The 13,939-nt window shown below is 52.0% G+C and overlaps 1 protein-coding gene across 11 annotated transcripts in view; it reads left to right on the forward strand.

The window, feature by feature from the left end:
• LOC116949522 (CCR4-NOT transcription complex subunit 3) overlaps nucleotides 1–13,939 on the forward strand; it is a 31,136-nt gene that overhangs the window by 5,073 nt on the left and 12,124 nt on the right. For 9 of the 11 annotated variants that reach the window (XM_032966917.2, XM_032966914.2, XM_032966919.2 and 6 more), the window contains exons 5-15: nucleotides 1,255–1,344; nucleotides 2,638–2,766; nucleotides 4,527–4,553; nucleotides 5,521–5,589; nucleotides 6,424–6,643; nucleotides 7,542–7,663; nucleotides 8,588–8,653; nucleotides 9,876–10,060; nucleotides 10,564–11,138; nucleotides 12,244–12,346; nucleotides 12,868–13,063. In XM_032966917.2, the coding sequence (XP_032822808.1) occupies nucleotides 1,255–1,344; nucleotides 2,638–2,766; nucleotides 4,527–4,553; nucleotides 5,521–5,589; nucleotides 6,424–6,643; nucleotides 7,542–7,663; nucleotides 8,588–8,653; nucleotides 9,876–10,060; nucleotides 10,564–11,138; nucleotides 12,244–12,346; nucleotides 12,868–13,063 (1,782 nt within the window). The remainder of the gene's footprint in view (nucleotides 1–1,254; nucleotides 1,345–2,637; nucleotides 2,767–4,526; nucleotides 4,554–5,520; nucleotides 5,590–6,423; nucleotides 6,644–7,541; nucleotides 7,664–8,587; nucleotides 8,654–9,875; nucleotides 10,061–10,563; nucleotides 11,139–12,243; nucleotides 12,347–12,867; nucleotides 13,064–13,939) is intronic. The other 2 variants (XM_032966920.2, XM_032966922.2) reach the window with 1 other exon arrangement.

The raw sequence follows: 13,939 nt of genomic DNA on the forward strand, positions 1-13,939 counted from the left end.
CACATAACGGATGCAACAATTCACCGACTGCGACGTGCTCCTCTGCACGCGGTGCACGCCTGAATCTTGTCTGAGAATATGTTATTATTTTGTGGATTATACAAATAACACGATTTAATTTTGGGTATTGAAGCAAAACTAATGTGTTCAAATGAGACGGAGAAACAAGAAACATTGCTAAAATGAATTAAAGACAGGATTCTTGTATTGAATCAAAATCCTAAATTGTACAATTAATTGAATCTATGCGAGGGTGGATAACAATATCAACCCTTTGTCAATGCACTTCTGGACGTAGGCCTCCCTACGATATGTCTGTTATTCATGGGGGTTTTTTTTACCATCTTCCGCCACACTGGTCTGTGCTGCTGGCTGTGAAGTGGGGTGGTGGGTGTCCAGGACCGCTTCAGATATCACTTGCCACTGATGTCAGCTGTGGCCCACATTTGACCTGAAGTCCCCTCGCCTGGTTTATGGCACAGTTGTTGCAGCTCCTAAACTATTGTTACATGCAAAAAAAAATACCCTGTTTAAAAATATTACCTGGGGATATTTGCCCCAGGAAATACCAACATTATTATCACGCGCGGCACACCGGTCACGTGGAACGCCCATCCGGCGTACTGTGTCGGCCTTGCTTAATGTGCAAATCGAGAATAAAATCCCAGCTCGCGATGCGCGCGTCTGTGATCCTCGCTGGAGCTGAGCTCGCCCTTCATGACAAAATGCCACCGTGACACATCTCACCTACATCCGTGAATGAGATCACATCGCCCCCAATACTGAAATCCCACCCCCAAGTGGCTGCCAATACAATCCCAGATAAATTGTATAAGATCGCACCCACCGTCTTCAAGATGGACTCGCACCCTGCCTGCATCTCCTCTCTCATCTCGCTTTATTCCGCTCTGTGCACTCTCCCATCCAGAAACCAATGCTTTCTATCACAGCCGTCAAGCGACCTTCCCTCGGTGGGAGATCGTTCGTTCTCCTCTGCTGTCCTCATAGTCTGGAACTCCCCACAGCCATTCGTGTTGACTTCCTGCCCCTTTTCAAGTCAAGGTTCAATACCTTCCTCTTCTCCTCTGCCTATGACTCGACTGTTTTTCTCAATAAAAAACATGTACAGCGCCTTGAAAAGGCGGGTCGAATTTACGCGCTAGGTAAATCCGCATCGTAATCTACATCGCATTGTACATTGTATTCTACCTGTTGTAAATGGGTGCTTAAATTGTGATTCTCTACCCCTTGCAGAGGCTTCGAGACCAGATCAAAACATGGCTCACTTCCAACGACATCAAGGACAAAAGGCAGCTAATAGAAAACCGCAAGCTGATAGAGCTGGTGAGTTGGCGGGTCGCGCGTGGGGCGGCCGCTTGCGGCAGGGTGAGCGTGACCCGTTCAACGCGCCTCAACCTTCCTGCTCGAGCCTCTCCCGTGTGCCGCCCCGTAATTAGCACAGCTGGATACGTACGGTGCGAAAGAAGTTCAACATACGTACGTATGTACGTGACGCGCCATCGGCTGCCGTGGCTCTGTTGTGGCCACTGTTCTTTTGTTCTGGCCGCATATCAGCGTGCACCTGCTTCAAACAAAGAAATGAATAACTCCGTAGAGGTGCGAGATGTTGTTGTTGGTCGTGTCTAGTACGAGAGACGCGAGCTCCTGGTTGTGCAATTTGAATCGTCCACACCTGGTTTGCGCTGCAAACGTTTTGGGTGAGGTCATGACGTAAAGATCTGACCAAATGTCTTGTCGTAACACCCTCCACCACCCGACACAGCAAAACAGATTAAATTGTCATGTGGCAATATTTTTATGCGCCCAAACAGTCTGTTGAAAAAAACATCTGACAATAAAGTTTACCGTAATTAGCTGAAAAAAAACCTTTAATATCCGTGGATGATATGTTCTTGGAGAATGGCAAGAATATTAAATCCGCGACTATTAACACTCAAAGCTTATGAGGAAAATAGTTAGGGAGCATAAAAATATATAACTTTTAAACATATAAACTGTGTATATTAATGACTACATATATTGTACAGTTATTGTGTTAAGTTACCTTTATTAATGAACATAAACATTTAAAAGTGCAAATATATTTGAATGAATCAATATAACACAGTATTATTGAAACTTATCTTTAATGATGTCACTTCCTTTTTTTGCTCGGGGACGACGGTTAACAGTAACACAGGAACGCTAATTCCAAAACATTGTAAAGGAAAGCACTGGCGTGTAAGCAGAGGGTGAGCGGCGTTGCGTGGGGGGGCAAATTTTGTGCTCTTACGTTCCACGCCGCTTCCATGCCTCGCTCCAAGTACTTACGGTGGTACTACTTGTCAGGTGATCGCGCGCTACGGACGCCAATATTTAAAACCCAACCCCCCGCAAAATTCAAAGAGCACCCCAATAAGTGTCAGAAATACGCAAAACCGTGATATTGAAACCCGCTCATATTAAGGTTTTACTGGACCGTACCAGATCGTAAAATGGCCTGAACCATAGAGCACGTATGACTCGTTGATATTGGCTGCGATAACCGACACGTTGGAAGTCGTCTTCACGTCAATTCTCCAAAAACTCGTCGATTGTCCCACACCTTGTGTTCCATCGGGTGGGGGGGGGGCGCAGCAAATGGAGAGATTCAAGGTGGTTGAGCGCGAGACGAAAACCAAGGCCTACTCCAAGGAGGGGCTGGGCTCCGCGGTCAAGGTCGACCCGGCGCAGAAGGAGCGCGAGGAGATCAGCCAGTGGCTCACGGTACGCACGCACGTACTCTCGCACGCGTCCCCCCATGCCGGCTCCTGCCGTACGACGGGCCGGTGGTTGTAGTGCCTGCTTCTGGCTGTTGTGACGTGTTGTTGTCTGACGTGCTGTTTGTGGTTCTGGGTTTGTTGTGATGCGTTGTATGGTGCAGTGTTGCACGTTGTACGACAGTGATTGAGTGCTGGGTACTGAGTGTTGTGGTATGACGCCAGGTTTGTCTGGTTTTGGGTGTTGTTACATGTTGTATGATGTGCAGCTTGTGCTGGGTGTTGTGATGTGCAGCCGTACGACATTGTGATTGTCTTTGGTTCTCGGTGTTGCGACGTGCACGATGCGGCGATTGTGCCATGTACGGGGTAGTTGCACATAGATGGATTCTTGGCGAATGTGGTCGATCGACGCAGGCCTACATTGTGCGTTTTACAAGACGTCCGATGCACGGCGCTACAGAAAATAGTTAATGCGCCAGGCGGCAAATATGGAGCTTGCGACGATAAATGGATTCCACGGTAAAATGAGAACCTTACCGTCGCGATGCATGTGTCAGATCGTGCGTGCGGGAATTAACTATTTGCAATTTATGCAAATCGAATGTGAGGTTGGTTACTAATGTGTGTTTTTTGTTGAGCAATCAACAAAACACAAAAAAGAGAATAGAAACGACATGGTAATTGCCAATTATTACAATTATTTACCCAGGAGAACCCCACTGAGTCTCAGGACTCCTTTTCAGGAGGGGTCCTCACTTTGTGTGGGAGGAACTCTGAGAACCCTTAGGAAACCCACCATGCATAGGAGGGGGAAGGTTGATGTTCAAATCTCTAGACAGATGGACTCAATAATCCATCACTGTACAGCTATATCCAAACTAACTATTTAACTATTTTAATTTTACCAGGCAAGGCCCACTGAGCTATATAGCTCTCATTTAGAAGCAGCAACCTGGCCCCAAATTATAGCTCAACGAATTGGCTTACCATGCGGAAATCTATAGCAGCCATATACTCTTATCCTGGCTATCCCATGTCTACAACAACTAGCCAACTCTCTTGATCACCCATCCAATTCCTAACCTGGGCTCAATTCCGCTTGGCTTCTGAGATCGAGAGAGATGCGGCACATTCAAGGCGATTTTACAGGAGGCTGAAAGAGAAGTCGAGGCATGGCAAGAGGAATCGATTTTTGGATAGCATCACAACCCTCAAATCGTGACACCATGGAGATGTCCTGAACACACTTGGATAACCCTCATTATGCAGATAACCCATGCTAGCTTTATCGAAAAGTACATTTCTTGTTGTCCGCTTATTTAACTCAAGCCTACTTATCGCACAATGAGACGCCGGGGGGTCATCGAGTTCAATCCTCCGCGAGAGACCTGGCGTGCTGGGTGCGAGCGCCGGGTCGGGGGGGGAGGGGGCGTTCGGGCGGAAGCAGAGCACTTGGCCGCACGTCGGCACCCTCAATTCTCTTGCTGAGAAAGCACGGCAGTGACCGTCGCTTGCCAAGCAAGTCGGGGCACCGGCGCTGAGTGCGATGGGCGCACCCCCTGAACGCGGCCCTCGGGGCCCGCACGCCGCTCGCCACCCTGGGGAACGTGGGGGGGGGGTGCCCCCCGTCGCCACGTTTGGTGTTCCGCCGTCACCGCTGTCTTGTCTTTTTATTTTTGACGCGTGGCGCGGTGCCGTGAGCGAGTGAATAATGTGAAAAATGTTATTTGTGTAACGCTGGCTCTTTGCCCGATTCTTTTTCAGAACACCATCGACAACCTAAACATGCAGGTAAACGCTTGCTGGGTTACTTTGTCGGATGCCTTCACGTGCAAAAAACGCTCGCCCGTTAACATTGCCTTGCTAACAAGGTGGAGGGCCCCCGCGCCTTGGGTCACAGCGCCGAGCTGGCACCGCTGAGAAGCTTGGGTTTAAATCCAGGTTTCGCCTTCCTCTGATTACAAATGGGTTTTCAAGTGCAGAGAGTTTATGCTCTCGGCCCAATCACTGCACTAAACAAACCAATCACGTTACATTTGGTTATGTACTTTACTTGGCGAAATGTTATCTTCGGGAATTACAAATATTGGTTTGATTGCCACTTGCTGAACATTACTGTCATGTGGCCTGGCAGATGGGTCTATGCTGCTCCCTACTGTGTGGACCAGAGGTCACTTGAAGGGATGTCAGAGGTAGTTCTGTGGTATCCGCTTCTCTGGGCTGTTCTCCTGACACACAGGATCCTACTGCTGTCCGAGAGATCCGAATGGATTGATTGTAATAGATTCCTACACCCACGAGACATGCTTTGCCTAGTGTTTAGGGCAGTTTTCGCATTGGACTATTTAAGCCGGCATCCTGAATTAGATTCCCGGCCACGGCGTACAATAGTGACGAGTGATCTCTGAAATGGCCCGAGACCTCTCCCTCCCGACATTAATGTACAGTGTCATTGGTTCATCCATTTTAGCCCTTAAAACATAATCAAATCGTCATCTTGAGTTGTGACAATTTAATCGATCTGACATCCTCACCTACACTCCTCAAGGTTTGATGCTTTTAGCGCTGATTTTTTTTTATCCCTGGGTGTTGGGAAGACGTTTGATAAATTTGGCCATTTTTCTCCAGGCAATACGACTTTATATGAAAAGTTTGCAAATTTTGGATCTTCTTTATGAGAGTTATCGTGGCTCTCTCGTTACAAATGCATTGCCCCCGATTTCTGTCTCCCCTCATTCCTGCCATCTACCGTCGCCAGGTGGACCAATTTGAGAGCGAGGTGGAGTCGTTGTCGATAGTGTCCAAGAAGAAGAAGAGTGAAAAGGAGGTGAGAGCAGTGGAGAGAGCCGACGCGGTTAACAGTTAACGAGTTTATTTGTGTAACCAGGCGATGACTCGAGAGACCGGGATAACCAGGCTCGTTGCAAAAGCGACCTGGGTCAGCACAATGGGAAGAACATAAAATCGATGAAATAAAAATGAGTGCAATAATGAATCTTTTAGCGCTGTTTTCTTTATCCCTCAGTTTTGGGAAACCCTTTGATCAATTTGACCATTGCTCCTCTGGGGAAAGTCACGAATACGAACACGACTTTATACTAAATTGTAGTTGAGATCATCTGTATGGGAGTTTATCGTGACCCCATGTTCGAAACAGATGGACGGAGCTGATGCGTTGATGCTTTCGACCTCGACAAGCAAGCATTAAACATCTAAGAGTATTCCAAATGTGTCAGGGATTTTTTGTAACTTCCCTCACTCGTGTGGGTTTTCTCCAGGTACTCTGGATTCCTCCCACATGTATAAACATTTGTTAATTGAGTTGGTCAAACATCCAAACATAGGACTGCAGAGCTTGGGCAATCACTGTTTCTGGCTGTCGCCTTTTTGTCTTTGGTGTCCCACGTAGGCTTCCATGTGAAAACTGCGTGGAGCGTTTCATATTCTACAGCGTCTTTATCAGCAATTCGCATGAAAGACGCGTTATAAAATTAAAACCTCATTACAGACAGACAGTCGGGCAGAGCTAATGCGTACACTACGTACCTTCGTTGGAAAGCGTAAAAAAAAAACGCAATTCTGCGTGCACTACGCGACGCGACGATAGCGCTGACGCCGTGCCTGGCGGTACCCCGTCGCCCGTCTTCCCCTCGCCCCGCAGAAGGCCGACCGCGTGGAGGTTCTCAAGCGGCAGCTGGAGCGGCACCGCTGGCACGTGGGCAAGCTAGAGACGCTGCTCCGCATGCTGGACAACCAGACGGTGGAGGTGGACGCCATCCGCAAGATCCGCGACGACGTCGAGTACTACGCGGACTCGTCGCAGGACCCGGACTTCGAGGAGAACGAGTTCATCTACGACGACATCAACATGGACGAAATTGGTGCGCTCCCCTCTGTCCGCGGACTCCCCGCCGCCACCCGTCATCCTCTTCCCTCGCTCTCCTCTGCCTTTGGCGCTCTCGCCTCTGACTGAGCCCATAGGCCGTCGTGTATGCGTGCTGAAGCGCAGGCGGGTCAGATCCAGATGCTGACTTCCAGGTTTCTTACCTGAAGATGCTTTGATGCAGTGCCAAGCCAAACTGTCGTCTCCGATTGCTAAAATAGTTTTCAGAAAATGTTGTTCATCATCTCACCGGTGAGTGGAAAATAATCGGCACGTCGTTAAGCGCTCGTGCAACCTGTAACAGTTTAATTTGTTTGGCTGCGCTGGGTGGCGAGCGGATTGCTCAGCAAAAATTCTGGACGGATCTTTACGTGGCCCAAATTTAAACTCAAATTAAGAATCGTCATGTTGGCTGTGAAAACCTACGTGCTTGGTTAAACGCAAACGGTAATTTCATAAGCACGAGGTCGTGCACATGGGAGAGCCGTTGCTGCACAACGTGCGACAAACAGTGCAGTCCGACGAGAACACGGCGGCCGCCGCGAATGGCGCGTCCAAAGTGCCGCCATCTCGGCGCCTTGGCAATATCCACGCTAGCACGGTGCTGTACCGTGTTGGCACCTGTGTACAGTTGGGCAGAATTTATACGTCGTGCGCTGTGGAGCCGGTGAAGGTCTTCCCGCGTCAAATTCACGTGTTTGCATTTGTGTGTGTTTGTATGTGTGTTTGTATGCGTGTGTGTGTCTGGCCGCGTGTGTGTCTGGCTGCGTGTGTCTGTACGCGCGCACGCGTGTGTGTGTACGTGCATATGCGCACATGTGTGTACGTACGTGCATGTGCGTATGTACGCATGTGCGTACGTACGCACGTGCATGTGCGTGTGTACGTGTGTGCAGGCCTGGCTGCGGTTCTGGCCACCTCTCCAGTCAGCAACAGCCTCAACGACGACGAAGTTTTTAACCAATCAAGCAGCACTCCGACCTCCACCACGTCATGTTCGCCCGTGCCCATCCCGAACGTGAGTCCACCGGCACGCACCCTCCCCTATCCACCCCGCACTGGCTCGTCATCGCTGAGGGGTCACCTTTCAAGGGGTGGCCAGGATAAAACAAAACCGCAATTCATGACGCAAACTGCGTAAGCATCATGAATTGTTCGCCTGTGTTAACGTGTGACCGGTGACATCAACGGCCTTCCTTGGCCAGGGGTGGCACCTTGGTTGTGGCGGGGGTGGGGTGAAGATGTAGAACGCGCGGCGCCTGTTGTGGTGGTTGCTTCCGGAGTCGCCGCTTCGCTCTCCGACGCACCTGCGGTCACGTGGGCGGCGAGTCGCTCGCCCTCGACGGCTGAGGGGGCGGCTGAGAGTCAAACCGTCGCGCGCGGAATGACGGTTTATTTGTCGACGCTCAGAATCGCGAGACACGCGTTGAATCGCGCGCATGCGAACCGCTTGTTTTCTGTTTACGTGCGATGTGTGTGATGCCTTTTTTGTAACCATTAGGGACGGTACAGTCCCCACGATCGCGAAAGCATTGAGACACAACTGTTTCGTGTCTCCCCCCCATACTGGGTTCAGTCACCACACTGCAGGTCACAACTCTCTACTGCCCAACTTTTGAATTCGCTCCTCTCGTCGTCTTGCCATTTGCTGCTGGCCGCTAGATACTTTGGGCCTTGAGGCCTGCGCTCGGCAGCTGCGTTTAATTATTGTGATGTATTGAAATGAGACCTCGTTCGTTCCCGCCGCCGTCGACTGGACCGTACAAACGAGACAATATCGTCATCGGTCCTCTGTTCAATTCGCGACTCCAAACTGTGATGACAGAATCACGAGGAGGGCGGATTGTCGCGTGCCCAGGTGTTTGTGGCCTTGACAGACAGTCAGGGAGGGAGAGAGAGAGAGAGATGGGGGCGGTCTAATAGTAGCGACCTGTGTGCGCAGGAGAACCACGAAAACCACCACCAGGACAAGAGGAGGAGCAAGTCGACGGACAGCGAGTCAATGCAGGTACCCGACTGCCCCGTGTCACGGAGATGGAAGCCACCTCGATAATTTTGATCAATTATCATGAGACTTGAGTGCATTTTTTCCGTCGGGCTATCGTTCTTATAGCGCAAGGCGATCATCACGAAGGAAGGCGCTGCTACGTTTCGCAGGCACAGCCAGCAGTAGATTCACAGTAGGTGTGACGTTGCTGTGCGTGTGATCCCAATCGAGTCGTTTGCGGGGTAATTTTTTTCCTTTCACGTTTGGACCGTGACGCCGGCACACGACGGGCGACTCTTTTCGAATGACCTTGCGGAATCGTTGACGTCCGCTGTGAAGCAGATGGCGCGTGGTCATTTATGGTTAATACACCCACAGTGTTAACCAGGGCAGCCTGCTCGATTTTAACCACGAACCTCTGCAACAAACATCGAATGCCCTACCCCTGAGCTGCATCATCGCCCCTATAATTACAGCTGCTCACTAATATTCTTAAATTGGATGAGTGCAAAAGGCATGAACCTGACAATATCAGTGCTATCATGCTCTGCATGTCCCGTCACATCGCCATCCTGTCGTGTACATAACGCACACAGCCTTGCTCACACCGCTATTTCGAAAGTGTCAAAATTGTGGCCATATTATTTAGGCAGCGATGAGACAACTGTATACCGATTTCATCAGTGTTAGGAGTCATCAGTAGAGTATAGCCACTGCTCTCCCCGCAATGGGTGCGACATTGCAAAATAGAATGTGTATGTAAATTAATAAAGAAACGTCGTGATTTATTTTAATATAATTTTATTGTATTTCTACATACGTGACTTTACCTAAAACAAAAAAACAATGAGTGAGTGTGTATGTAAATTGTCAAAAGTCAAGAGTAGGTTCCGGCTCACGTGAGCATTGAGGAATTGCCTGCCTGTCTCCTCTTTACAGCCCTGAGCCAGCGGCGGAATATTCCACATTCCTTTGGTGGGGGCGATTCTATCCTCAGCAAAACCACTGTTGACTTCCCCATAAAGTGATAATCATTTTATCGAACCCGGGGGGGAGGATGGTGAATTTGCGGCCTTCAGCTTGCGAGCTGCTCGCTCTGCCGGCCAAATCCACCTGGCTGGCATGCCAACTGTACACATTTTGTAAATGCAGTTGATTTGCACGGATGCATGCGGTGTGTTTGGTTTTGCCGAACCTGACTCTAGTCGCTTGTGTTGTGTTCCCCACCTCCCCCACCCCCAAGTCTCCTGCGAAGGCGCTGTTAACGAAAGCGCACCACGGGACCGTAGGGACGCCAGTCTCGCCCATCATCCAGAATACGTCGGGGCGGACTCTCAGCAAATCGGAGAGCAGCGCGGGTGGCAGCGGCGGAAGTGGTGGTGGTAGCGGCAGTAACAGCAAAGCGGGCACCAGCAAACCATCCGCGACGTGAGTGTGGATTTGCCATTTAAAAATATTTTTCGGTCATTTTGCCACAGTTTTATCCCTCTGCGAGAGAACTCCTTTCAGGTATCTCACAGAGCGGTGCGTGGCCCTTGGTGTTAGAGAACGGCCCACCGAAATGGATGCCCACAGAGCTTACCTCTGAGATTGATTCGAGCTACCTCTGGTCCACACAGTAGGAGGCAGCACTTTGCCACCCATTCTGCCACTCGGAGTAATGTTCATCACATGGTGATCAAACCAATATTTTTAATCTTCAGAGCTGGAATTTAGCCAAATAAAGTGCAGAACCGAATTTAATGTGTTTTTTTTTGTGCAGCAATTGACAACTCGGTTTAATCGCACACGGCTGCTTGAATTGAGACCCGAGGTGATGGCGGCGCCAGCGCCGTTATTACGAAAGCGCACGAGCGTGCCTTTTACTCTGGTGTGGGGGCCAGGTAGAGAACAAACGACCGAACGCTTGCTTGTGTTCCCCCTCCCCCCAGGAGTCTAGCATCATCGCAGGCGCCGTCAGGTCCCGCGTACTCCGCCGCCGTTTCGGGCGTGACGCCGACAACCGGCGCGAGCGGGGGTGCGAGCGGCCTGGCCGCGGGGTCGTCCGCGGGGTCGGCAGGGGTGGCGCCGCCGGCGCTGTCTTCGTCGTCGACGTCCGGCACGACGGTCGGCGCCAGCTCGGTGTGGAGCCCCAGCGCCAACGGCCCCGGCGGCGGCGCCGGCAGCAGCGCCAGCGTGTGGAATTTATCGGGGCACGGCGTGGTGGGCGGCAGCGGCGTTTGGAACCCGACCAGCACGAGCACCGGCGTGTGGGCGCTGAACGGCGTCGCGGGTGGCGCGACCTCGGCTGGCGGCGGCAGCAGCAGCAGCAGCACCAGCAGCTTAGCGGGCGGCCTGGGGGGTAGCGGCGGCGGCGGCGGCGCGGTGGGCAGCGCGCCGTTGTCGCTGGCGCCGGGAGCAGGCAACGCGGCTCAACCGAGGCCGGGCTCGGCGAACCAGGCGGCGTCCGCGGCAGCAACTGCAGCGGCCGCGGCAGCGGCGAGCAGGCAGCTCAACGGTGCCAACAGTACGTGCTGGCGGGCTTCTCATGAGTCTCTTCTTTACGATTTGATGAATCGTCGTGATTTAAAGTCGAGATTTTACTCCTGGGTTGATGATTTTTGCCTTTACTGTGGTGGTGCGTGTGAAATCAGTAGTTGGCTGCATGGTGTGGTGCACGACGATTTTTTTTATCGTCACGATTTATTTCGTTGTCTTATTTATGAATGATTCTGTCTCATTGGGTCCATTATTAGCTTAAGTGTCTTTGACACATCATCATCATCAGTCGGAGAGAGACACGGAGATGCACGCACGCTTTAGGAATACGTCCTGTGGAGTATTTTCCACTTGTGTCCCTCTCGCAGATCTCGTGTCACCAGGTGGATGAATTTGTTAAAGGCCCAAAAAGCATGGCCTCAACTAGACGACGTCTCTTCACTTGAGAATCGTCAACTCCGTACATAACGAGCAGACTCCCGTTTATTCCTCCGAGTTAAGCGGACACGTTATTACCATGGCTGATTCGCAAGCGGCCTTTGTTCTTGTAATCAAACTCTTGACGGGGTTCATCAGCATTTTCTTTGCAGAGCCACGAACGTAAGCACGTTTCTTTTAATACCCATCATGAGCACAGGCCCAGAGGACAAAAACTTAAAGCGGTCAGCAACAAATAGCATTGTCAACGTTGCAGCAGATAAAGAACGTAACGCTTTCCTTGAATTGAGCAAAAAGGTTGCATGCATGTCTGTTGAACTTCTTTCGCACCGTACGTAGCCAAACCGTGCTCATCGGAGGTGCGGGGGGAAGGACAACAAACTTAACACAAAAATCGGTTCGAAAGAAATTAGGCTATTATCGTGAGAGCTTCGGGGAAAACGACAACGGTGGGAGGAGGAAATTGCAGAGTGGAGCGGTGCGAAGGCGGAAGCAGAGGTGACCTGCGGTGTGGGGAGCGAGCGAGTGTGTGTGTGTGTGTGGGCAGCATATGTGTGAACGAATGAGCGTGCAAGGTGAGCGAGCGTGCTGCGGACGGGAGTCGTCGTGGTGTGCACGGAGGATGCTGTAGAGCGACTTGGCGGGGACTGGATGAGCAACTTGGAGGTTGCGTGTCGCCCGCCCTCCTCCCGCAGGCTACAGCTCCGTGGTGGCAGAGTCCCGGGAAGACTCGCCGCAGGTCGTCAACTCGGACTCGCCGAGCAGCCAGCCCAACATCGCCCCCTCGCCTCCCCTCTTGTGAGTCGGCCACCCACTCCGCTCGCCCCCACTCCGCTCGCCCCCACTCCGCTCGCCCCCACTCTGCTCGCCCCACTCTGCTCGCCCCACTCCGCTCACCCCACTCCGCTCGCCCCCACTCCGCTCGCCCCACTCCGCTCGCCCCACTCCGCGCGCCCCCACTACGCTCGGCGTGCGGCCCCTCGCACTTGTTTAGCCAGGAGAGCCCCAGTGAGTCTTATGACTCGTATTCAGGAGGGTCCTGCCAAGGTTTTCACGTAGGAAGCGATGACTGCTGTGTATATTGCAATTGAATTGTCTATTTACAAGAAGAATAATAATACTTTTCTCTGGAAAGGGTGAGGTGGGGGGCGCATGACAAGTTGACGTGTTACGTCGTGACGTGCCTGCGATTACAGTCGTCGTTATGATCGTCGATGGAATCCATGCGCAGGCGTGGTTTTCCTTCCTTGTTTGACTTTTTTTTCTGAGTGTTCCTGCGAGCCGTCTCGTTGGTTTGTGGTCGCGTTTGCCATCGCTAGAAAGGAGACGCCGGACGCCATCGCGGCTCCCCCTCCCGCGAGCCCCGGGCCGTCGGCAGCGGCGGCGTCGGTGGCGCAGGCCAGCGTCCCGTTGACCTTGGCGAGCCCCGACCTGGCGGAAGCCAAGGCGAGCTCGGAGATGCGGAACGGGCCCCAGAGTTACGGGGCAAGCCCCTCACCCGACCATATCACCAAGGTGAGCCACGGTCGGCACTGCACGTGCACACACACACGTGCGCACCGCACACGCGCACCTGTATACACACGTGCACATGCACACGCTCACCTGTTGGCAAAGATCCCCCCGTTTAGCCTTTAACAAATTATTAGGGCAAGTTCTGTTAGCGAGTAGGACCTACGAAGGCCGACATGGCGCATCAGGGAGTGGGTGGCCAGCTCCATGCCCGGCCACCTTTGTCTCCTCAGTGGCGATGTTTACACTGCACCAGGTATTCATTTTAGTCGACCGCTGGGAGGCCCAGGACCGGTTCAGGTAATTGTCACCAGTGATGGCCGTGAGTGGGAATCGCACTTGAGTCTCTGGTTTCGTAACACTGAGCGCTAACCGATGCAGTTCCTCTCGCCACTCGCATGCACAAACGCTCGCCTGCATCCAAAGACAAAGATCCCCCGTATAGTCTTAACAGATTGTAGGGGCAAGTGCTGTTAGCGAGCACCTATAAAGGCCGGCACGGCACAAGAGGGGGTGGGTGGCTAACACCACGCCCGGCCGCCTTTCGCTTCCCAGTGGCGATGTTTACACACCGCACCAGGTACTAATTTGAGGCTGAGTCGACCTAGGGGAGGTCCAGGATCGGTTCAAATAATCGTCACTGGTGTTGTCCGTGAGCGTGAATCGAACCCGGTTCGCCAGGTTCGCTCCCCACACGCGCGCGCACACACACGCTCCGCTTTATACACACATACTCACTCATTCACCTCTATACAATAGCACACAGTGACCAGTATATACATGCTCACACGTGCTCGCACACCACCATTCGCAGCTTGTGGTGTCTTGGTAATTAGTTTAAAGGAGGAGGAATTAGGAACTGTCGCACTTGACCAGCGC

The sequence above is a fragment of the Petromyzon marinus genome, chromosome 37 (genome assembly GCF_048934315.1).
Source record: "Petromyzon marinus isolate PM22_M1 ecotype Great Lakes invasive population chromosome 37, UKy_Petmar_22M1.pri1.0, whole genome shotgun sequence".
NCBI classification, from domain to species: Eukaryota; Metazoa; Chordata; class Hyperoartia; order Petromyzontiformes; family Petromyzontidae; genus Petromyzon; species Petromyzon marinus.